Raw genomic sequence first — 22,815 nt, 5'->3', positions numbered from 1 at the left:
CACCTCCACATACGCTGCAGAAAGTGCCCGCTTCCTTTCCGGCCGGGAAGAACACAGGGCCAAAGAAGCACAGGCATGCACAGCTCCCGAAACTCCGAGTAGTTTCTCTATAGTTTATTTGCTACAAACGCATCGTTTATCACATTCTACTCTTTCTTGGCGCTGGCCACTCTAAACCCAAATATTCTGGGGTTATACTCGATGTTTTCTCTTCTCTTGGGGAAAAGATTTCTGTACATAAGAATAAACAAATGAGGAAATGTAGGGCCAAAGGCACATCCGTCTATTTTGCCCAGCTCATTTGTAGGCTCGTATATCTGCTTGCACTGGTCGCAAAACAGCTTCGCTGTTGACCTGTTTGGCTTTTCGTTCAGGCCTATTGGGATGAAGGGAAACCCGTTGCAAAACACCCTTTTGCACTTTCCAAACACCCCGCTGGATATGATACTGTGCATGGCTTCCAGCCCTTTTTTGGAAACTATGTATCTCTGGTGTATCATGTAGTACAGCGAAACAGTCAGCTCGTGCGAGTGCGGCTCGTACTCCTCCCCTCTCAGCACCCGAATAAGCTTGTCGTACCCTTTGATATGCTCTGATAGCCCGAACAGGTTGAACGGGTCGTCAATAAACGGCTGATCCACTCGAACTATAAGAGAATCTGCAAACCCGTGAACAAATCTGTCGACCCAGTCCAATGATGAACTGCTTGTTTCGTACTCTTCAGATGAGCTAATAAGCATAAAAGCAAGAAAATTAGCGCACAAAAAAATTAAATATTTACGCATGCCACTGCAAATATGCACTCACGCGTTCTAATGCGCTTTGTGCTGCCTGTCATATGCAGATCTTGTTCTTTCTGTTTTCTTATTTATTTGAAGCGAGACACGCATGCCCAGCAATAAATAGACTTTTTGCCAATGCAAAAAATGCAAGAGCACACAAATTTGCACCTGGCCTTCTATAATAGGCCTTGTGCACAATTTTCAGGGCAAATTTCTGCTGGAGTCTGGGCTGAGCCTCTGGCAGGCATGCTTTATTCTGCAGAGGGCGTGCACTGTTGCGCGCGAAAAGGCGTTTTAGGCGTGCTTTGGGCAACTTATTCTGGATGCGGGAAATCTGATTTTTCCAAGTTGTAGGGGCCAGCCAAAGACGGGAAGCATTTCCCCGAAGCCTTTCCCAGAAAATGGGCTGGCTGCAAGGTTGAAGTTGTTCCCAGCATGGCGTGGCTTTAGGTGTTGCACAGGCAAAGTGCAGCCCGCTAAGAAAGCCCCGGCCAGAAGAGGGCAGCAATGCTTGCTCCAGACACAGAAACAAGCACTCATTTGGGCGTGCCGCATGCAGAGCGCCTACTCTAGGCCGTACGAGTACACTTTCCATCGGATATACGCCGTGATGATCCATATGAGAAAGAAGCTGTTTATTGCCAGAAGCTTGTCCAGTATTAGGGGGAGAACAGCGCTTTTGTTGAAGCCCTCCTGGGTTGCCAGTGCCATTTTCTTTTTGCGCGTTTATTTTGCAGAGTAAATATAGAGGGAACTTATATATTCGAGAGATGCCTCTCGCGCGCTCTGAAAAGTGCCCATGCCTGACAAGCTGGGGGTTTGCAGCATGGATTTGCAAAAGAAGACAGAACTGCACACTAAAGCCTGGCTGCACATATTATGTGCCTCTAGGCGCACAGCAGGCTGGTTTTGGCCTAGAGTCCTTGGCTGGTTTTTTTGCATTTATTCAGGCGCTTTCAAACCCTGGCGGGGAATATGCCTGAAATAGGGATGCGCCTTATAGGACTGGGCGCAGGGAGATAAACTGCGCACTATCTTGGGAGGAAATTGGAAAAGGTATTGAAAAAGCAGCATTCGCATTCAGTTGTTGCCAATGAAATACTGTTGTATAGAGGGAGCCAATACGCCAAAAAATCGGCTCAGGTTTTGCTTGGACTGAGGACATCAAATAGAAAAGCACCGCATGTCGGCCGCAGTGATGCAGTTCTTGTAGTGTGCTTGTGCTGTTTTCAGCAAGGAGTGTCTGCAGTGGCTCGGATATCCCAAAGTGTCTCCTCTTGTCTAAGCATATGTCCCTGCAGGTGGTGATGCTTAATCTAACAGTTTTTTAGATTTTTTATGCAAGAGAACACAGCGGCAGAAAAGTTAATAGCTGAAAATATGCGAAAAAGCGCAAGGTATGTGGCACGCTACACGCAAACAAGCATCCCGAAATTTGATACGAAGTGGATTATTTTAGTGGGGGTTATGCTCCTGATGGTGGCTGTTTATGTGATGACCTGCGTAATTTCAGCACGAGAGAAGACGGCGTATATAAATAGAGTGAACGCGAACGCAGAAATTCCTCTGCTAAGGGTGGAGAACGAGGACGGAGTGTGCATAGCTGCAACCACGGAAAGAGACAAAAAAACGTGGCAGAGAAGGCAAAAGCAAAGGTACAGCCAAAACAGGCGCTATATACAGATGGCGCAAGTCGGGATGTTACTTGGAGGCCTACTTTCAATGGGCGTGCTGGCCTTTTATTTTTTATCCCAAATGTGAAGATGCTTGCGCAGAGTGTGCAGGCAGTGCAGGAAAACCCAGACAGGTCTATACAAGAAAAAGCACGTGTCTGATAGAAAAGCCCCCCAGAGGAAATGCACGGATGGCACGCCTGCGCACTGGGTATTAATAAATCCGCATTTTTTTTATTTCATGGAGAGTGCATTGAGCGCAAATGTCCTTGCAGACTATTTTGAGTACAATGTGTACAACGGAATGTCCCCAAGGGAGGGATGGCTTCTGAACTACCACATGGAAAACAAGACGTGTGCAGAGAGTGGCCGGGTTATGACACACGGGATTATGTACTTTGTAGATAGCGAAAACAAAAACTTTCGGATAGAAGTTCCTTTCTCTTCCAGGCTTCTGGTAGAGGTGGGCGAGACCTCACTGACCAGTGTTGAAGAGTATCTAGTGGGAAAGTACCCAAACAGCATAAAGTCTGTGGATGTTGTGAAAAGAGTGGACTTGCAGAAGGACAACCATCTGGCAACGGATGGGTGCGAGTACCTGGAAGTTAGCATATACTCGGAGCAGGATGCGGCCCTTATTCGGAAGGAGTTGGAGGAGATTTCCCGGAGAAACAAAGCGCAGAAAAAAGAAAAGGCTGCAACGCTTCTTTTTGTAAAGGAGAAGAGGCAGTGCGTGGAAGCAGACCCGCAGGAGGCCATAGTTGGCGTGCACGAGTACGATATTTCAACAGTGGTGCAAATGTCCGTGGCGCTGGGCATAAATGCAGGGAGGTGGTACAGGATCGAGTGCAGCGGCGAGTACAAAATCACGGAAATGGAGAAGGTTATCCCCCCAGACTTGCGGATATTTTCGTTCGACATTGAAACCACAAAAGATCCGCTAAAGTTTCCGAGCGCGGACAAAGACCGAATAATGATGATATCCATTATGAGCACGGTGGAGGGATGGCTGCTGATAAACAGAGAGATAGTCAGCGAAGACATACAGCCTTTTGAGTTTCGGCCAACGGAAGACATTGGGGGAGACTTCGACATTTTCAACGAGAAAAACGAGCAGGACATGCTGAACAAGTTTATGGAGCTGCTGCACACGTACAAGCCGCACATAATAACCACATACAACGGAGACTTTTTTGACTGGCCGTTTGTTGAGGCGAGGCTGGCACACCACGGCATAAACTTGAATGTGTCGCTGGGGTTTAAAAACAACGGGAAGGACGAATACGTGTGCGATTACATCCTGCACATGGACTGCTACAAGTGGGTAAAGAGAGACAGCTATCTTCCTGCCGGCAGCCAGGGCCTGAAAAGCGTAACCAAAGCAAAGCTGGGATACCACCCGGATGAAATAGACCCGGAAAACATGGTTTTGTTTGCAGAGACAAAGCCCAAGCTGATGGCGTCATATTCCGTGTCGGACGCAATTGCCACGCACTTTCTTTATCTGAAGTACGTGCATCCTTTTATATTCTCGCTGGCGTCGCTTATTCCCTTACCGCCCGATGACGTGCTTAGAAAAGGGTCGGGAACACTTTGCGAGACCCTTCTCGTCAAAGAGGCGCGCGGGTGCTCTGTTCTGATACCCCCCAAGAAGAAGGCGCAGCTGCTCCACAACTACAACGGGCGGATGGCGGAGTCTCTTTCGTACGTGGGCGGGCACGTGGAGTGCCTGAAGTCGGGAATCTACCGGTCGGACTTTGAGTACGAGTTTTCCTTTGATAGGAAGGGCATCGAGAACATGGTGCGCAATGTAGAGACAATTGTAGACTTAGAGCTGAAGGGAAGGCCGTGCAAGAACAAGCAGGAGGTGGTGCAGAACATAGTTGAAAAGCTCGAGGGCCTTAAAGAGCTGGAAAAGGCAAAGCTAAAGCCGCACATATACCACCTGGATGTGGGCGCCATGTACCCGAATATCATCCTCACAAACCGGCTGCAGCCGTCAGCAATCACAAACGAGAAAAGATGCGGGCAGTGCGTGTACTTGGACCAGAGAAGCATATGCCAGAGAAAGCTGCAGTGGAAGGCGCGGGCAGAGGTGTACCCCGTGGACGAGAAAACAGTCGCAGTCCTCTCTAAGAGGGCGTCCGAGCGGTATTACCGGGAGAGAGCTGCCGCGCAGGCTGAGGGGAAGCCGAAGGAGAAGGGAAAGCGGGAGCAGTTTATAACGTACGAGCACTACCTGAGAGAAGGCCTCATAGAGTACGCCAGAAAGAACAGCAAAAAAACCAGAGAGGTCATCATTGAGGAAAAGCAGAGCATCACATGCCAAAGAGAAAACCCGTTCTACGTGAATGCAGTGCGCAAGTTCCGAGACAGAAGAAACGAGTACAAAAAGCTTGCAAAGGCGGCCAAGGCCCAGGCTAAGGCAGCCGAGAGCGAGCCCCACCATAGAAGCGGAGAGTCGCCTGCAGAGTGGGCCAAAAAGGCAGGGGTGTACGACTCGCTGCAAATTGCCCACAAGTGTGTGCTGAACTCTTTCTACGGATATGTAATGAAGAAGGGCGCAAGGTGGCACTCCATGGAGATGGCGGCGGTTGTTTGCCAAACCGGAAGCTCAATTATCCAGAAAACAAAAAAAGTCATAGACGCTTTTGGAATAACGCTGGAGCTGGACACCGACGGAATTTGGGCACTTTTGCCGGAAATGTTTCCGCTGAACTACACGCTGCAGACAGAGAGCGGCGAGGTCGGGTTCTCGTACATATGCTCTCTTCTGAACCACATGCTTTTGGAGGCATTCAGCAACGACCAGTACCAGGAGAAAGACAGCACGGGCAAGTATTTGGTCAGGTCTGAGAACTCCATACAGTTTGAAATAGACGGGCCCTACAGAGCCATGTTTTTGCCTGGGTCCACAAAAGAGGGAGAAAGCATCAAGAAGCGGTACATTGTCATAAACAACAAGGAGAAAATATCCGAGCTGAAGGGATTTGAGTTCAAGCGAAGGGGAGAGCTTATGTTCATCAAGGCGTTCCAGGAGGAAATGTTCAATATGATGCTGGCCGGGAAAACTCTTGAGGAGTGCTACAGCGCACTGGCTGGGTGCGCCGACTACTGGATAGACATCATCGAAACAAAGGCGGAGGCACTTGCACAGGACGAAATTTTCACGTACTTTGGTGAAACCCGAAACATGGCAAAAAGCGCGGAAGAGTACTCCGTTGCAAAGTCCACGTGTCTCACTGCTGCAGAAAGGCTTACCGAGCTTCTGGGGCAAAACGTGGTGGCAAAGGGGATGTCGTGCGCCTTCATCATCACAAAGTACCCAGAAAACGAGCCTGTAACGTCGCGGTCCGTGCCGCAGTCTGTTTTCTACGCGTCAAAGGAGCTGAAGGACAAATATCTGCGAAAGTGGCTGTGTCTTAGAACTGTGCCGGAGGACATCCGAGAAATCGTCGACTGGGGCTACTACTTGGAAAGACTCTCCAACATCATAGCGAGAATTATTATAGTGCCTGCTGTGCTGCAGGGGATAAGCAATCCTGTGAAGCGCATCCAGCCGCCGCAGTGGACTGTGAGCAGAAGAAAGATCATCGAGTTCCTCACAAAAACCACAGCGGAGGAAAAAGAAGCTGCAAGCCCGCAAATTCAGGCGCACGCCCAGCCAGACCAGGCCAAAAAGGAGTCTGCACCCGCGCCAAGAACGCCTGCAGCGCAGAAACTGCTGGAGTACTTGCAGGTGAAGAAGAAGGAGGCAGCCGCAGAAAAGGCAGACGCACAGAAGGAGGGAAAAGCACAAAGAGCGAAAAGAGAGAGCGAGTCTGCAGTATACGTCTCTCGGATTTCTGAGAGCGCCTTTACAGCAGTCTATTTATGCGACGGCAAGTTTGTTGAGCAGGAGAAAAAGATAAAGAAGATTTTCTATCTGCAAACCAGCGCGGAGCTTTTAGAAGCTATTTTGCGCACAAACCAGACTGCTGCAGCCTCTATGAAAACTGAAAGGGTGTTTAAGCACGCAGTTGGCGTTTCGGGGGAGAGAGAGTACGTGCGGATAGAAATAGACCCCGTGGAGTTTAAGTCCAAGTTCCACAAGTACACGGGGCTTTTTGAGAGCCCGGAAGTAAAAAGCATACACGAGCTCGACATCCCGCAGGAGATTCGCGTGCTGGAGGCAGCCCGGTTCAGAAAAGTTCCGGTGTATGTGGTGGCAGCGTGCACTGCCGAAGGAAAAAGCACGTACTCGCTGTTTTGCAGCTCGGAGTATGCGGGCGCGGAAGTGCCGGAAAAGTTTGGGCGAGACACTGAAGGCGTTCAGATCTTTGAGAATGATGCGTATGCGAGCCTGCTCAGTGAGCTGGAGATAAAGCCTGCTGGTGCTGTTTTCTTCACAAAGTCGCTTCCTGGGGGCCCGCTGAAAACAAAGCATCTCCACATTCCGCTGGACGTTCCCTCCGTGAAAACCATCCAGGGAAAAGAAGTGGCCAAGGGCCTGCTTTTGGACACGCTTTGCAGGGCGTCAAAGGCTGCGCAGAGCCTGGTGGATATAGCAGAGTACTCTAACACGCCAATACTCCCGGGGGACCTTGCGCAGGGCAGTTTGGTTTTGGACTACCTTCACTACAAAGAAAGAAGCGCAAAGAACATCATAGGATGGAACGACTCGCAGAGTGCAGCCCGCGCCCACTACACGCTGGGCACAGACGACGAAAATCCGTTCAAAAAAGAGTTCTACAAGGAGGGCGTGTACGAGGGCATTTCTGTGGGCGTCTCTCTGTCTGGCACAGTTTTGCTGAGCATTATTGAGGCAGACACGCTCACAAAAGAAGAAAGATCGTCTTTCAAGCAGGGCGTGGAAATGGAGGCGTTGCAGGCGCTTGCGAAGAGCGTGGTGTACGGGTGCATCAAAAAGCAGAAGGGCGCGCTCGAGCTCGCAAACAGGTTCCCCTTTTGGATTAGATCATCAGCAAAAAGCACAACAATAACCGAGGCTGTTTCCGCCAGGGTGGGTCTTCTGCAGATTAAGTTTGTCTCTGGCGTGGTGGCAGCCATAAACCGGGCGGGCAGCGATGTTGTTCTTGCAGACTGCGAAGACCTTATTGTTTACACAGGGCAGGCAACCCAGCAAATGGCACAGGTGCAGATGGACAGCGTGGTTTCTGTGGTGGGGGCGCTGGCATACGGGTCTCTGCTGCGAATCCACTTTTCGCAGTGGTACAGAAGAATACTAATAATAGATCAAGCAAATTACCATAAAAAGTACCTGTCTGGCAAGGTACAGTACGAGTTTATGCATCCTATACCTGCAGGAGTCATAGACTCGCTTCTGAGCAACGACGACCTTTCGGCGCTCGAGTGCATTAAAGACGCGTACATGAAAGAGAGCCAAAGCGGGGTTTTGCTTGCTAGGCTGCTTATTAAGATACACGGGCTAAAGTACAGGGAGCCGCACTTCTCTAGAAAGGCTTCTGCGATTGTGCATCTCAGCCCCTTCTCGGAGGAGCTTTCCCGGGAGTTTGGCGAGTTTGTTACTCTGTCCATGGAATGCGCGTGCTCGGCAACAACCGCCATGCACTCTTCGCTGGTAAAGCCTTTGAGCTTCGCGGAGACAGAGCATATCTTTGCCTGCTTGATACAAAACAGCCAGAAAATCGCGCACAAGTGCCGAAAGTGCTTCGCTCCGTTCTCGCGCGCAGTGATGGAGGCGCGCCTCATACAGGAAATGTACAGGGTTGCAAAAAGAGTGATAAAAATGGAAAGAAAATGTAGCAGATGCAAAAAGCCTTGCTCTGGCATGATCGAGAAAAGGTGTGCGTGCGGCGGACAGTTTGAAAGGAACGTGAAAAAAGACTTCCAGGGCGCGGTGAGCTGCATTACGTCCCTGTGCCTAATTGTCCCCACTGCGTCAGTAATAATATACGCCAAGGAAATGGTGAACCATCTGCTGGTGTGCAATGAATAAAGACTATGCTCTAAACACTTTTCCGATGTAGCCAGCAAGACACGGTCTTTCCTGCTGGCTTTTCTGCTGGGCCGTCTCCATCTCTTTCCGCCGCATCTTTTCTCTCTGCCGGCCTCTGGCACCAGCTGCAACTGTGCTCTCTGTCATGCACAGGCTTTGTTTCGCCCTTTGTGCATGTGACTGTAGGATGCCTTCTAACTACGTTAGAGTAATCCAAATATTTATTGTTTGTACATAGCAAAAAAATATTAAGCTATGCAAGCCCTCAATATTCGGGCTTTTCTGTTGCTGGCAAACAATTTGCAGCTGTATAATTGTGGTCAAGCAAGGGCCGGAGCTACTTCAGTCCATGGAATTGCAGCATCTGCAATTCACATCCCATGCCCAAGCCTGAATTAGGCGTTGGGTCTCTGAGTCCCCACTCACTAGCGCTTGTATAGCGGGTGCGACTTGATGAGCTCGCTGAACTCTTTGCTTTGGAGCTTCGCTGCTAAGATCTTCAGAATTTCATAGCTTGTTTCTAGCGGCGCATGCAGCCCTGTACCTCTGTTCATGATCTTAAACAGCCCTTTCTTTGTCAGGACAACGTTTTTGTACTCGAGAGAGTACTTTCCTAGCTGTAGGGTCTGGAATTCATCAGAAACACTCCTGGAGGATCTGCCAAGCGTTTCTTCTTCGAGAATAACTCCCCCGTGCTCCAGCGCCTTCTTCTGCAGCAAGGCGTCCAGCTCCTGGTGCATGCTTGCATTTGAGCTGTTGTAGTACCTCTTGTACACGAAAAAAATCATTAGCAAATACCCCACCAAGAATGCAAGTCCAATCACAAAATAGGCGATCACACCCCACATGTACTTTCTCGACTTGGTATTATCTCCCCGAATTCTCATTCTATTCATAGGCCTAGGCCCTATGTAAATGGTCCTGGACGAGTACACCCCTTCGTCGCTGGCCTCTTCTTCCTCCTTCAGGCAGCTGTCTTCGACCCTGTTAAAGTCCTGCAGGCTGATATATCTCTTGCGGTGCCTTCTTACATAAAAATCATAACCAAACTTTCCCAGGATGAGCAAAACCGGAAACAATACTATAAGCCCCAGAAGAGAAAGAAGCTCCAGATTTTTAGGCTGCATGCTAAAATTATCTGCCATGGCGAATCTTCCATCCGCCATTCCTTCCATATATGCGTTTATGTACTCTTGGGTGTCCATGTAAATTTAAATTGCTAAAAATAAAAGACATATAAAATCGGTTTTTCAGGGCCTTTTCTGCAGTTTTCAGCCAGGGTTTTTCAGGGTCTTTTAGTTAAAGCATGCAAAAAAACTCTTTTCCTGTTTATTTTTAGCCTATGCAGCTAGCCAGCCTCAGCAGCAAAAATGCACTAATTAGGCCTGTCTGTTTGGCATGCGGCCGTTTTTCTTCTGTGTTACAGCATTTCTTCATGGGCTTTCACTGTTTTTACTACATCATACATGGAAATGTATTTTCTAGAGCGGCCAAAGTTCATCATGCGAAGGGCCGACTTTCCGAACGTTTTTTCAACCAGGGCCTGCATAGGAGAGTGTGCGCACCCAGACTTTGTGCAAATTCCCTTCAGTTTTTCTTGAAAGTCTTCGACTTTTTTCTCCTTCTGCTCCATGCGCATAAGAAGAGCGTGCCCCATTGTGTCGAAATACTCGTATGCCTCTTTCTCGGCAGAAGCCTTCTGGGGGCTTGTCCACTTCATATAGCTTGCAAACTCTTTGGAAATGCCCATAACAGAGGCGTGCGCGTGCCTTACGTTGAAGTATGCAAACATGCTTCTTCTTCCAATGTAGTCGGATATTTTCCGGACGTGCTCGTGGTCTATTGTGTATGGTATTTCAGCCATAAGATACGGGTGTTTGGGGTCTATCTTTCTGTAGTCTCCGTTTGCGTACAGGCACACTTTTCTGGCTCTGTCCCCGTATGTGGACACCAGATGGGCAGCTACGTCTTGCGGAAGCCCAAACTCCTTCTCAATTTCAGTTGAGAGGTTTCGGGTGTACCCGTGGCTGCCTATGACGCGAACGTACTTTGTGACACACTCTCTCCCCGGCAAGGAAAATATTTTTGCAGCTTCAGTGACGGTTTCCTCCGCCATTTCTCTGTAGCTTGTCCACTTTCCGCCTGCTATTGTGACCAGGCCGGACTCAGACTGCTCGATTAGGTGCGACCTCACAATGCATGTGCTGTCCTTCCCTGCAGACGGGTCCATGGCGAGAGGCCGGATGCCTCCCCACGCGCTTAGAATATTTTTTGCCTTTGGAACAAGGCTTCTGTCCACAAACTCGCCCATTTCCCCGACAAGATACTTTACATCGGACTCTGTTGCAAGAGGCGTCTTAAGACCCCGCACTGAACTGTCCGTGGTCCCCAGAATGGAAAACCCATGCCACGGGATTAGAAACAGCACGCTCCCGTTTTTTGTGTTTGGGTTCAGCATTCCAAACTTGCCGGTGTAGCTTTTGGGCACCACCAAGTGTATTCCAGCACTGGGCGCTATAATCCGTTTTGCCTGCGGGTTGTCCAGCAGCCTGATGCCGTCGCTGTACGGGCCAGTCGCATTTATGACCCCTGAGCACCGGACTGCATGCACTTTTCCGGTTTCTCTGTCCTTGAAGGAGAGGCCAACTATTTTTCCGTTTTCTTTCGTAAGCTCTGCAACTTCTGCATAGTTTAGGGCATGCCCGCCATAGTACACGCCGGTCTCTACCAGCATGGTGTTAACTCTTGAGTCGTCCATTTGCCCGTCAAAGTACACCATCCCGCCCGCTATCTTTCTGTAGTCAATTGCGGGGACTGCCCTTTTCACCTGGTTTTTGTTTATGAAGTAGCTTTTCTGTATGCCCAGCCCCCCAGACAGCCAGTCGTACACTTTTGTGCCCAGCCAAAAGTACGGAACTGTGACTTTGTGCCGAATTGGCAGAAGTATGCCAACTTCTCTGGTCAGATATGGGGCCAGGTTCAAAAAAGACCTTCTTTCTCGCAGGCCTTCCACCACCAAGGAAAGCTGTCTGTAGTCCAGCTCTTTAATCGCTTTTTCCAAGTATCTAATCCCGCCGTGGATTAGCTTGGTGCTTTTTGAGCTGGTTCCGCTCGAGAAGTCTCCTCTTTCCAGCAGCAGGACAGAATACCCACGGGTTGCTGCGTCCAGCAGGCACCCAGCACCGGCACTGCCTCCGCCTATTATGACCATGTCGTACTTCTGCTCTTGGGCTTTCTTTATGGTTTCGCCCCTGCTTTCAGGCATCCAGCTAAGCGGGACCTTTTTGTTGTATTTCCGGATGTATTTCCTCTCGTCTTCTTTTTTCAAAATCTGCTGTGCAACAACAGCGCCTGTGAGGGCAGTAAGACAGAGTCCTCGTATAAGTGACATTTGTTTGCAATTTGAGGAAACAAAAAGTTTAAAACCTTCATTGGCCATTTAATTACGCTGCAAATAGAAGAAATGGGCGCATATGCCAAAAAAACAGCGCATATGGCACGCCCAAATGAAAGAAAGCGTGCATTATTGATTTGGCTTTATTAAAATATTTATGCTTTTCTGTGCTGCGCTCGCCTGCGTATTTACACTGAATATTTTGCGTGCACTCCTATAAAACCTACTTCACTTTCTTTGCCTTCTGCTCGGCCTTCTTCACCGCCTTCTTCGCGGCCTTCGCCTCTTTCTTGCCGGCCACTGCCTTCTTGCTTGGCGCAATGTCTCGAATGTCTTTTTCTACCCGGCCCTTCTTAATGAACTCCAGCGCCATTCTAACGATGAGCACGGACCAGTATGCGTTCAGCACGAACACTGCCAGAAGCAGCCCCCAAATAGGGACGAGCAGCTTACTTCCAAACTCCCAGAGGAATCCGTATCCCGGTATCAGAATCATCACCAAGTACACAAAGATGCGAGGAATGATAAACATGAACGCAAATATAATGAACATGATGTTTCCAAGCGTTTGGTGGCCTAAATACACAGCTATTTTGGCCGAGTCCATCCAGGGATCTGAAATGTCGTGCAGGAACATAATAAACACTCCATAGCGAAGGAAGTTGTACCTGTACGAAAACCCGACCAGAACCAGCGTGGCAAAGTGGTGCCAAATCATCAGATAAAAGTCAGACTGTTTTTCCTCCAGGAACATTGTGATGAAGCTCCCTGTGTAATAGACAGTTTCGATTACATAGTATATGTTGACCTTGGAGGGCGTCTCGTTGTTGGGCCACTCCAGAGTTATTCCCAGGGGCGTGAGCATCCACGACTCTCCATACAGACAGATGGCGCCGCACAGGCTCAGCCCTCCAAAGCAAAACGCCTTCCACAGGGCCCGAGTGAACTTTCTTTCGTCTACCTTCTTGGGGTCTTTTGCAACCCGCTTTATCAGCTGCGCAGCCAGCACTTGCTTGACTATGTAGTGCAGCACAAAGTACACGACAACCCCACACCCGTATATTATGACGTCCTCGGGCAGTCTAATCGCTGGGTCCAAAGACCTATTCTTCCATTCTGGGCGCATGCTTTGCTCTTTGGCGCAGTATAAGACCCACAACCCGAAACGTGTTTCACATTTTATTTTTATGCTCAAGAAAAGACAGGAGGGAATAGCCTGCTTGGAGGACATTCTGACGCTAACAGAGGAAATTCTGGCACTTTCTAAAATCACAGTTGACGATAGGGAAAAAGATATCCACCGAGAAGTGCGAGAAGCCTTCCAAATAAAAACCAAAACGGAGCTGCTGATTCTCTCAATATCTACGCTGTACAACACAATCATAGACGTTGAGTCGTATAGAGAGTGCAGCAGACTCTGGAAAGAGTCGCAGGAGATATCTCCAAAGATACTGCAGCAGCAGAAAAATCGAGACATGCTCCGGCAGTATCTGGAAAACATGAACATGGGGAATAAATAATCCGAGTTTACTCTGTGTATGCCCTCCCTTTCGCGCACATGCCTGCATGCTCGCCAGGCTTTTCCTGTGTCTTTGGGTGTTTAAGAAAAAGCAGTGTATGCTTTGCCCTTGCTTGCCACTAATCTTCTATTCGGGTGCATGCGCGCTCCTGGTGTTGAATAAAATCCGTATACTTTTTGTGCAAATGTGTACATTTTAAAATTTAGACTTCAATTTTCACGGGGAAGTGCAGAGCACACGCGGAAAGCCGGGAGTTGCCCAAAAAGTGACGTATGCACCCGCCCTGCATATTCCACCAGGGGATCCTGCCCGAAGGACAGGCTGCATGTCCTGAACGAAAGACTCTGCCGCATGCAAACGCAGCAGCCAATCCAGCGCGTGCCAAAAGCCCATAGAAAGCCAAATCACATAGACATCCCTTTATTACAAGCAATTAGAAGAAGTAATTAGCAAAAAACTGCCACTCTAAGCTAGACATTTTCAGACTTACAGCGCACACACGCCATTTCCGAGGCGCAGTGCGGCCCAGACGCTGCCCCTTTTTCGGAGGCCAGGGAGCTCCAACCGCAGGATTTCCTGCAATTCCGCAAGAAGTGCAAAGTGTCCTGCCAGAGCGCACTAAAGAGCACTTGCATGCAGATGTATCTTGCTTTATTTAATATACCTATAGCATAGCATACTTCTGTGTCCACTCCCGGGCTATTCTCATGTACTCAGCCCGGTTTTCTATATAAAGCTTTGCAATATTTGTGTCCAAAGGATCCGACGGATTCGGATCTGCCAGCAAAGAAGTTATTGAAAGAAGGACCTTTGATATAGTCAGCGCCGAAGACCACTCTTTCCCTATGATGTCCAGGCAGATATACGTGTCTTTTATGTTGCAGTGAAATATCTTCGTGCACACCCGGACCTTGGGGGGTGCGTACGGGTAGTTCAGCGGAAACACAATATCAAACTCAAAAGAGCCTCCTTCGTACGGAGTCCCCTCTGGCCCAAAGATAGTGGCTTTCCAAGAGAGTAGATTATCAGAGTCCACAGGCCCTGCACTAAAGCAAGCACTTGTGTCGTTGCTCATTTCTGCCAGGTCATTTAGTATCCTTCTAATATGCTGGCCACTTTCTTTGTACTTCATTGTGTTTTATAAATATTTTCACTTTACTAATACTCTGAAACAGAGTATTTTTTTATGAAACATGCAAAACACTCGTTTGCTCAGACAACGCCTGCGCTGCCGTATGAGTATAAGCTCAGGCGGTACAAACCCAGAAAAATCAGAAAAGAAGAAGTCAAGGAGGTCGATGAAATAGAGAAATTTGCAAGTTGCACTGCAGGAAGAAAGCAGGACGACAAAGAGACCATGCACTCGCACAGCGTGGCGTTTCGGAGGCACATACGAAGGAAGGATCTGGAATTGAAGATAAAGAAAACCGCTTTGGAGGCAGACGGAGTAAAAGAGCCGCCTGCCCCTTGCCACTTTGAGGTTGTGCCTGTTAAGGAGACCTCCGAAGACACGGTGTATACATTTGATGTTGTCCCCTGGGAGAAGAACATTGACAACATAAAGGAGGACAGAGAGGCAGAGGGCAAGCTCCTGCTGGACCACAACTACGACATCATGCAGTGGGAGCAGAGAGTGATATACGACGACTCAACAGTGAACATGCAGAAGCTGGACACGCATTTGGTAATCGATGCGAACGACCGGAATCTTCTTTTCGACATAGTGGACAAGGAGGTTTCAAAAGAGAAAAAACCCAAAAAGAAAAGACACCATTTGAGGCTGCTTGCAGGGAAGTACAACATATCCGGGGACAAGAACTACATAGAATCAAACGAGACGCTTAAAAGCGCGCTGGGAATACAGGGCGTGCAGCACTCAATACCGGCCCTGAAGCTGGCACCAGAGCTGTACAAGACGTACCTGAGCAAGGAGGAGCTGAGGTTCTTCCACAGGCCGCCGCTGCACATGGCCCCGGGAACAGAGATCAAGTTCGTTCCTTTGATAGAAAGCGTTGCCAAGCCGTCTTCCATTCTCAAGAAGAAGAAAGAGCTGACGCTCCGGGACACTGCCGACTTTGTGCTTCTTGAATACTCGGAGGAAATTCCTCCGTTGATCATCAAGACGGGAATGGCCAGCATTATAACCACGTTCTACCGGAAAAGCACGTCCAAGGACACGCCAACGCACGAGCCTGATGTGGGAGGAATGACTGTTTTAGAGCCCAAGGATCCGTCTCCGTTTTTATTCATAGGAGACGTCCAGCCGGGGGAGAGCATATCCGGAATCGTGAACAACTTGTACAAGGCGCCTATTGTGTTCCACAAGAGCAAGGACCTGGTGGCTATCCGGACAAAGGGAGAGAAGCCGGCGTATTACATCCGGCCAATCGACAGTGTCGGGTGCGTGGGGCAGACGCTTCCTTTGGACGAAGCCTTCAGCCCGCACTCGAGAAGGCACAACGTGTTTTGCAAAAACAGAATGAAAGTGGCTGCGTACAGGCTTTTCTATGAGAAGGGAAACAAAGAGAGAAAAATGTTTATATACCAGCTGGACGAGATGTTCCCGCACTTCAGCGAGGGAAGCAAGAGGAAGTGGCTGAAAGAGTACTCTGAGTGCATAAAGAAGGGAAAGGACAACTTGTGGGTTTTGAAGCCGTCTGCGTCCCTTCTGAGCGAGGAGGATCTGCGGAGGCTTGTGACGCCGGAAAAGGTCTGCCAGTACGAGAGCATGCTGGCGGAGGAGAGACGGCTGAAGGACGCAGGAATTGTGCTGGCGTCGGCGGAGGAGGAGGCCGGAGAAGAGGAAGAGCTGAAGCAGACTGTGTGGAACTGCACCAGAAACTTCGTGAATGCAACCGCTGGAAAGGGGATTCTGGAGATTTCGGGGTCAGGCGACCCCACGGGAATAGGCGAAGGCTTCAGCTTCGTAAGAGCCAAGAGAAAGGAAAAGGAGACAGAAGACGAGGGCGAGAAAAAAACCACGGTGGAGCAGATGCAGGGATACAAGGACGAAATAAAGAAGATCTGGGACATGCAGATGCACGCGCTTAGAAACACCAACCCCCCCGAGCCCCCAGCGTACGAGAAGGTGGAGCACGTGGAGAAGGTCAAGAAAGTCGTTCCCGAGGCAAAGCCGTATAAGATACTGACAATCACAAGAACTGTTGTAAGGGGGGAGAAAAAGACGCAGGAGACCGAGGTAGTCACGGACTCGCGGATTATTGAGGCATACATGAAAGCCAGGAAGAAGCAGTCAAAAGAGGACACGCGGACTTCTCTGCGGTGCGGGTCTTGCGGGCAGATAGGGCACATGAAAACAAACAAGTCGTGCAAGAACTACCAAGGAAAGCCTGCAGAGAAAAAAGAAAAGAGAAAAAGCCCGCGGCTGCTTCTGAGCGAGATTATACAGGGCGTTTTAAAGGAGCTTTTTGCTGTTCCCTTTTCCATAGCCTTCCACCGGCCGGTCTCTCTGAAGAAGTTCCCGAATTACTTGAGCTTCATTCCAAATCCAATTGATTTGTCCACAATGAAGACAAAGGCAAGATCCGGCGACTACAGAACGTACAGCGCATTTATTAAAGACATGCAGCTTATGAACAGCAACTGCAGTACGTACAACGGGCCCGGACATTCTCTGACTAAAATATCGGAGGAAATGCTGGAAATAGCGACAGCTGCGTACAGCAAGAACCAGGAGGCAATTGAAGCGCTGGAAAAGACGAGTGAATGAATAAACAGCAGATTTGTGTAATTCGTGTGAGGGCCTGGGGATGCCAGCTACTCTTTTTACAGCACAGCCTTGCCTTTCTCACGCACTGGGCAGGCAACTGCTTGTGCTGCCCAGAGAGCCCGCATGGAGTTCGGGCAAAGCCACACGGGCGAATAATGGATAAAATTCAGCCTTCTGGCACGCCCAATGGGAAATTTAAGTAAAGTAAATTGAAGAGATCAGAAAAACACCAGATAGTGCTTTTTCAACTGATTTTTGCAGATAAATGGGCATAAATAGAAATGTTTTTGAAAATCCCATGGAAGAAAGCCAAAAAACAAAAATTATAGTAGATATGTCTCCACTCGATGAAAGTGCACTAAACAGATATATTTGCGATAGCTCATTTGCTTTTCCCATAGAAGAAATTTCAATTTCAACTTTTAATGTGCTTAAGAAGCATATAGAAGTGAGCATGCCCAGCGGAGTTGAAAAAAACCTTGAAAAAACCGTGCAAGAAATAGCAGAGGTGTGCATATACATAAATCTTCGCAGGGAGTGCCAAAAGTTCAGCAATACTCTTAAGAAAACGCATGCCAAGCGCAGGCTTAAGAATGCGTGGCAAGATTCAGAGTATAGAAGGGATTTGTCTATGTATAGGGCGGAAGATAAGAACATTAAAGACCTGCTGAATCTGGTTAACTGGAAGAACAACCAATGTAATGAAAAGATGAACTCGCCCAGCCATAGCTCATACGAGGAGAAAGCCGAGTGCACAAAAAAAGCACAGGCGTTCAACGTCATATATAAGGCCATGAACGGCGCAGGCCAATTTTTCAACCGCAAGCACAAGGAAAGCATGGAGCACGTGGAGAAAATTACCAGCGAGGGGCATGCCATGGGGAAAGGCTGCAGAATTGCATATGCCGAGAACTTGGAGGAGGCGGGCGAGAGGCTGAAAAACACGCCCTCTGCAGAGAAGACTCTGATTCTTTTCAAAGACGACCTTCTAAAAGGTGTCCAGGATGCGCTAAATTCCGCATTTTTCTTCAAGGGATATGTCTCTGACGATGAGAGGGTAGAGTGCCTGGAAACGGTCGCATTCTCCATGAGAACGCGGATGCACTTTGAGGTTCATTACATGGCGGTGGGAGAAGAAAACGGGGCGGGTGCATCTCTTCCAACCACCAGCTCGTATCTGAGGTACCTGATCGAAGGGAAGCACATCACAAAAGTGCTGTACCAAGAGGTTCCGGAAGAGCACAGAGGCATGTGCATGCACACATACACTTCTATGATGCTATTTGAAAATATGCATCTGATTGTAAGCAAGACAAACCAGCTTTTTATAGATAAAAAGGGCAGTGCGGCTTCGATGTTTCCGCTTATAAACCAGAAGCTGCGGGAACTCAACATTGACCCGTATTTGGCACACCTTGCACTTTGTTGGGCAGATGGCAGACCCACCCAGCAGATGCAAAGGTGCTTTTCGTGCACCATAGAGCTTCCACTGTTCGCGGCATTCAATGCCATTATGAGCGAGTGTCACAAAAAGGGTCTGGTTTTCGAAAAGAAAAATACAGAGGCTTGCAAAAAAGACCCAGGCAGCCTCGAAAACTCCATCGAGGCAGGGTGGATTAACCCCATACAAAAAAACAAGGAAGTAGAGGAAAATGGCGTGGAGGATGATAGTTGCATGCCTCCGCAGCTAGAATGGTTTAAAAATATGCACAATGGCGTGGAGATGCACAGTGTGCTGGACATGCTGGTTGAAATTGCATTGTTTGAGAATTCCAGGGACCCCAAGGTGCAAGAAAAGAATACCGAGCTATCTAACAAGATAAAATGTATGCTCCAAAAGCGCGTTATGATATATGATATATATCCGATTGGTTTCAACGCGGGCACCAACCAAGTGCGCATAGGGCTGCGTTTCCAAATAGCACTTCCTGCAGGCATTATGTTGAATGTGTTTGTGGGTGAAAAGAGAGTGCAACTTTTGCAAAAAGGCAGCCACATTAATACATTCGGCCATACTTACTCAATTGGATGTCCGGACTTCATAAAAAGGTACATGTGGAATAGAAGCCACCGCTGCGCGCAGAAAGACGACTTCTCGCAGGAGAGAAATGCGCTAATTCAGCCAGAAGAAGAGAGCTTTTCCATAGAGTCTATGCCTATGCTCGGCCGCGATCAGACAGAAAGCACAGAAAAGGGGGAGAAAACTTCTAAAAAGTGGTATAGTGCATATGTATGCACAGGCATGCTATATATGCTGTTGGCCCAGTCTCTATACATTTGGGGCTTCAAAAAAGGCGTGTAGGAATTCGGGTTGTGCACAGAAGTGCATGCTATTGCGTCTTCACACACAAACTATGAATAAATGCGCTTTTTACAATTGTCTGAAATGCATTTACACACAGCCTCTGGCGCATGATAAAACCTCCAAATTAAAGGGCCCTGCTAGTGCGCTGTTCAGCTGCCAGACTCAAGGACAAATAAAGGCAAGCGCACACAATAGTACTTTCAGGCTTTCCGCTGGCATGCTACTGGAGAGCCGGGCTTCTATTGCATGAAGCAAACCTAAGCCTGCACTCCTGCTTTGCATCGATTTTTCCATGCTCGGTTATAATGAGGGGCAGAGAATTTTAATGTAGAAAAGACTATAAATTGATGCTTGGAAGCATGAGCAAGATAAAATTGATAAAAGAGTAGACATGAAATGGAATAATTTTTGCCACTTTATGCAAAACACCGAACTCAAAATAAAGGTTTCATTTAAATCTGAGCCCCTGCACAGAGAAACTCTAAAATGCAAACCAGCGATTTCGTACACATTTTCCCCCATGGAGATTTCTATGCTGCTATACCCGAAAATACAGAAGCACATCCACCTGGAGGTCGAAGGCCCTGCAAGCAGCTTTATGACCAAAAAAGAAAAGACATCTCTTCAAGAAATAGCCCAGGGGCTGATGTACGAGAACCTTTACAACATCTGCTACGAGTTCAGCAACAAGCTGAAGGAACAAATTGGCGAAGCTTCCTCAAACAGCCTGCAAAAACCCGGGAGCTCCAGCCCCATGTACATGCAGGACCTAGGAAGCTTCAACAAAATCATAGAAGGCATCGAGCTGTTGGAGTCCAACTACAGCAGCGAACTGTCTGCTATAGGCGCGGGGCCAGGCTTGGACTTAGCGGAGAATGCGAATGCCCACAGCGGCTTGGATGTGTCTGCAGATGGAGGCAGCAAGCCAAACAGCCTTACTATGGAGCAGCAGGAGCTGGCCTTCAAGATGGAAAAAACCCGCACAATGCTGGAGTATGTCAAAAAAGCGAGGGAGGACTACGTAAAAAATACGCACAAGAGCTGCATGGCTCAGAGGAAGAAGCACGAGGAAAAACTCGACTTTGAGAAGAGCATTGAAATTGTGTGGGTGCAAACGCAGTCAGAAGCAATTGCCCAGGGAAGCACCCCAAACACATTTTTTCTGTGCGAGGAAGAGCTCCTGCAGGACATACAGAGCAAAGTGTCTAGGCTATACCACACAGAGGTCAGGTCGATAAGGAGGGAAATAGAGAATATTCTGAAGTCTATGGCAAACTTGCTAAGCGAAAGAATCACACTCGAGCCTATAGGCATGGTCAACAGGTCGGAGACGCAGGGCGCATATTCGTCCAACCTGAGCCTGTTTTTAAGGTATCTGATAAGGGAGATGCACACGCCATGCCAGAAAGAAGACAAAGACAAAGCAGTTGCGAAAAACCCCACAGAGGCGCCGCCCACCATCTGTGCCATGAGTGCGCTGTTTGGAAGCATAGAGAAAATAGAAGAAAGGCTGGAAGAGCTTTTTTCCAAGCACCCGGACAACCCAGAAGAAGCATACCGCACAGTATGCGAGGAAATGCGCAAAATGGGAATAGATCCTGGCCTCGTATGCTCTGCGCTTGTCTACACCAAAAAGGCGTCCAGAATGTCAGAAGTTGAGTATGAGTTTATGTGCAAAGCTCTGTCTTTGGCCTCTAAAAGGCTCTTGAAGCAGAAAAAAGACGCCGCCCGGAGCGCACAGAGCGGGTTCGCATGGAATGTTCCGGTGCTGAGTGTGCTGAGCCCCCAGGACAAGGCCAGCGAGGAGAGGCCTGTTCCCGAGAAGGATGAAAGCGCGCCGAGTGCCGTGCATGTAATGCACGCGCTTTCTGAGGCACTAGGAGTTTTCTCCACTTTTTCAAAGAGCAGCGGGCAAGCCTCCAATGCGCATGCGATAATGGAAGTGCTGAAGAAAGCTGCGGATGAGAATCTCGTTGAGCTGATAGACTGTGCAGAAGACGAAGAAGGAAGGCTGCTCCCAAATAGCCAAACGCACATTCAGATGCTTCTTCCGAGCGGGTTCGTCCTGCAAGTGTCTCCTCTGCAGGGAGAAATAGAGCTAGTGAAAGGCCAGAACACACGCCCAGGCCTCGTCAGAAAAAGCAAGCCCTCGACTGAATTGGCACACTCAAGCATTCCCCGCTCAAATGCGTCACTTTTATCATCAGACTTCAAAAACGTGTCTTCACGTCAATCAAAGACCATTTTAAGTGATTTCAAAAAAATGAAAGTCTCATCTTGCGATTTTTTGTCTGCAGAAAAGCTAAACACTTTTAAAAGCAGCGAAAACATTACAATGCCTGAAAACATGAACACCCTGGAAAAACAACACAAAGGCCCAAGCCAAGTAATACTGAACATACAGGCTCTGGTTGTGTCTGCGCTTTCTGAATCTGAAGGGCCAGCTGTTGACAGCCTAAAAAGCGGAGAGCAAAGCACTGCGGGAATGGGCCTAGAAGTTTTGCGCTCAAGGGAAGTTGAAATAGAAGACTCGGCTGAAATTGCCTCATCCCCGAAAAAAGCAGAACTCTTAGAAGAAAAGCTAAATAGCGAAGCAGATGCATCGGTGGAGACGTACATACCCATGAAAGAGAGGAGTGCTATGGACGCACCAGAATTTAACGACCCTAAAGAAATAGGCAAGGACTTTCTGAAAACCAAAAGATTCTACATTAGCGAGGAGTCTTTGGTCGACAGTATATCAATAGAGGCTAGCACAGAAGAAGCCCAGGCTGATGCATCGAAAAAGGCAGTAGAGGCCATCCATAACAGCATAAAAAAAAGAGTATTCATAAAGAAAATGGCGTGCAGAGCGTTTCCGTATGTGTCTGCAGTTGCCATTTCAGTTTTAATAGTGGTCATGATAAAAAGATACGTAAACAGCTAGAGCACAGCAGGACTTATATCCAAGTCTTCTGTGTATGCTGCATTGCCGTTTATCCGCGCATAGGAAGCGACACCAGACCAACCAATAAACAGAACGCATGCATAATTTGTTCGCGGGGAGGCTTTGGGTGTGCATCCACAATGTGCTCTCTGCCGGAGGGCCAGGAGGTGTGCACCCTACGCCTTGACTTGATATTTTTGGAGTTGGCACGCCGCGAGAGAAAGGTGCATGCGATCGGTTCCTGGATAGTTTCGAGGTTATTCCGGCTATCTTGTGGCCTCCCAGGATCCAGCAGATGATCAAACAGGCAGATTTTCGGGCGTGGCTGAGCTTCTTGGCGGATTTTACACGAGCACCCTAGAGCGCAGTCGCATTCGAGTCTGTTTGTGTTTTGGCGTGCGCAGAAACGACAACCTACTTACAGAATCACTCTTTAAAGCAATAGAGATTCGATATTCCACAAGAGCAAAAAAATGTTTTTGGAGGCTATATGGAGTAAAGGCTGCGCGTTCGCAAGAACAAGTAC

General features: G+C 48.5%; 12 protein-coding genes across 12 annotated transcripts; 6 read left to right on the top strand and 6 right to left on the bottom strand.

Moving 5' to 3' along the window:
- Positions 1-146: 146 nt before the first annotated feature.
- On the bottom strand, positions 147-740 carry NEMAJ01_1506 (casein kinase II subunit beta; the record flags this gene model as incomplete). Its single annotated transcript, XM_047915344.1, has 1 exon — positions 147-740. The coding sequence occupies one exon, from the start codon at positions 738-740 to the stop codon at positions 147-149; it is 594 nt and encodes a 197-aa protein (XP_047771301.1).
- A 606-nt stretch (positions 741-1,346) lies between these two features.
- Positions 1,347-1,493, bottom strand: NEMAJ01_1438 (uncharacterized protein; the record flags this gene model as incomplete). The annotated part of the gene is made up of 1 exon (XM_047915276.1): positions 1,347-1,493. One exon carries the CDS (start codon positions 1,491-1,493, stop codon positions 1,347-1,349), a length of 147 nt encoding a protein of 48 aa, XP_047771233.1.
- A 627-nt stretch (positions 1,494-2,120) lies between these two features.
- Positions 2,121-2,543, top strand: NEMAJ01_1505 (uncharacterized protein; the record flags this gene model as incomplete). Its single annotated transcript, XM_047915343.1, has 1 exon — positions 2,121-2,543. The coding sequence occupies one exon, from the start codon at positions 2,121-2,123 to the stop codon at positions 2,541-2,543; it is 423 nt and encodes a 140-aa protein (XP_047771300.1).
- Positions 2,544-2,696: 153 nt separating this feature from the next.
- Positions 2,697-8,414, top strand: NEMAJ01_1504 (DNA polymerase epsilon subunit 1; the record flags this gene model as incomplete). Its single annotated transcript, XM_047915342.1, has 1 exon — positions 2,697-8,414. One exon carries the CDS (start codon positions 2,697-2,699, stop codon positions 8,412-8,414), a length of 5,718 nt encoding a protein of 1,905 aa, XP_047771299.1.
- A 425-nt stretch (positions 8,415-8,839) lies between these two features.
- NEMAJ01_1503 (uncharacterized protein) lies at positions 8,840-9,619 on the bottom strand (the record flags this gene model as incomplete). The annotated part of the gene is made up of 1 exon (XM_047915341.1): positions 8,840-9,619. One exon carries the CDS (start codon positions 9,617-9,619, stop codon positions 8,840-8,842), a length of 780 nt encoding a protein of 259 aa, XP_047771298.1.
- A 215-nt stretch (positions 9,620-9,834) lies between these two features.
- On the bottom strand, positions 9,835-11,805 carry NEMAJ01_1502 (glycerol-3-phosphate dehydrogenase; the record flags this gene model as incomplete). The annotated part of the gene is made up of 1 exon (XM_047915340.1): positions 9,835-11,805. One exon carries the CDS (start codon positions 11,803-11,805, stop codon positions 9,835-9,837), a length of 1,971 nt encoding a protein of 656 aa, XP_047771297.1.
- A 226-nt stretch (positions 11,806-12,031) lies between these two features.
- NEMAJ01_1501 (very-long-chain ceramide synthase) lies at positions 12,032-12,934 on the bottom strand (the record flags this gene model as incomplete). The annotated part of the gene is made up of 1 exon (XM_047915339.1): positions 12,032-12,934. The coding sequence occupies one exon, from the start codon at positions 12,932-12,934 to the stop codon at positions 12,032-12,034; it is 903 nt and encodes a 300-aa protein (XP_047771296.1).
- Positions 12,935-12,995: 61 nt separating this feature from the next.
- On the top strand, positions 12,996-13,328 carry NEMAJ01_1500 (uncharacterized protein; the record flags this gene model as incomplete). Its single annotated transcript, XM_047915338.1, has 1 exon — positions 12,996-13,328. One exon carries the CDS (start codon positions 12,996-12,998, stop codon positions 13,326-13,328), a length of 333 nt encoding a protein of 110 aa, XP_047771295.1.
- A 664-nt stretch (positions 13,329-13,992) lies between these two features.
- NEMAJ01_1499 (ubiquitin-conjugating enzyme E2 D) lies at positions 13,993-14,460 on the bottom strand (the record flags this gene model as incomplete). Its single annotated transcript, XM_047915337.1, has 1 exon — positions 13,993-14,460. One exon carries the CDS (start codon positions 14,458-14,460, stop codon positions 13,993-13,995), a length of 468 nt encoding a protein of 155 aa, XP_047771294.1.
- Positions 14,461-14,514: 54 nt separating this feature from the next.
- Positions 14,515-17,058, top strand: NEMAJ01_1498 (transcription initiation factor TFIID subunit 1; the record flags this gene model as incomplete). The annotated part of the gene is made up of 1 exon (XM_047915336.1): positions 14,515-17,058. The coding sequence occupies one exon, from the start codon at positions 14,515-14,517 to the stop codon at positions 17,056-17,058; it is 2,544 nt and encodes an 847-aa protein (XP_047771293.1).
- Positions 17,059-17,323: 265 nt separating this feature from the next.
- Positions 17,324-19,360, top strand: NEMAJ01_1497 (uncharacterized protein; the record flags this gene model as incomplete). The annotated part of the gene is made up of 1 exon (XM_047915335.1): positions 17,324-19,360. One exon carries the CDS (start codon positions 17,324-17,326, stop codon positions 19,358-19,360), a length of 2,037 nt encoding a protein of 678 aa, XP_047771292.1.
- A 421-nt stretch (positions 19,361-19,781) lies between these two features.
- Positions 19,782-22,289, top strand: NEMAJ01_1496 (uncharacterized protein; the record flags this gene model as incomplete). The annotated part of the gene is made up of 1 exon (XM_047915334.1): positions 19,782-22,289. The coding sequence occupies one exon, from the start codon at positions 19,782-19,784 to the stop codon at positions 22,287-22,289; it is 2,508 nt and encodes an 835-aa protein (XP_047771291.1).
- Between the last annotated feature and the right edge of the window lie 526 nt (positions 22,290-22,815).

The sequence above is a fragment of the Nematocida major genome (assembly GCF_021653875.1).
Source record: "Nematocida major strain JUm2507 chromosome Unknown 2406, whole genome shotgun sequence".
Classification (NCBI taxonomy): domain Eukaryota; kingdom Fungi; phylum Microsporidia; genus Nematocida; species Nematocida major.
Note: the sequence above shows the minus strand (reverse complement) of the source record. Positions and strands in the feature narration are given on the sequence as shown.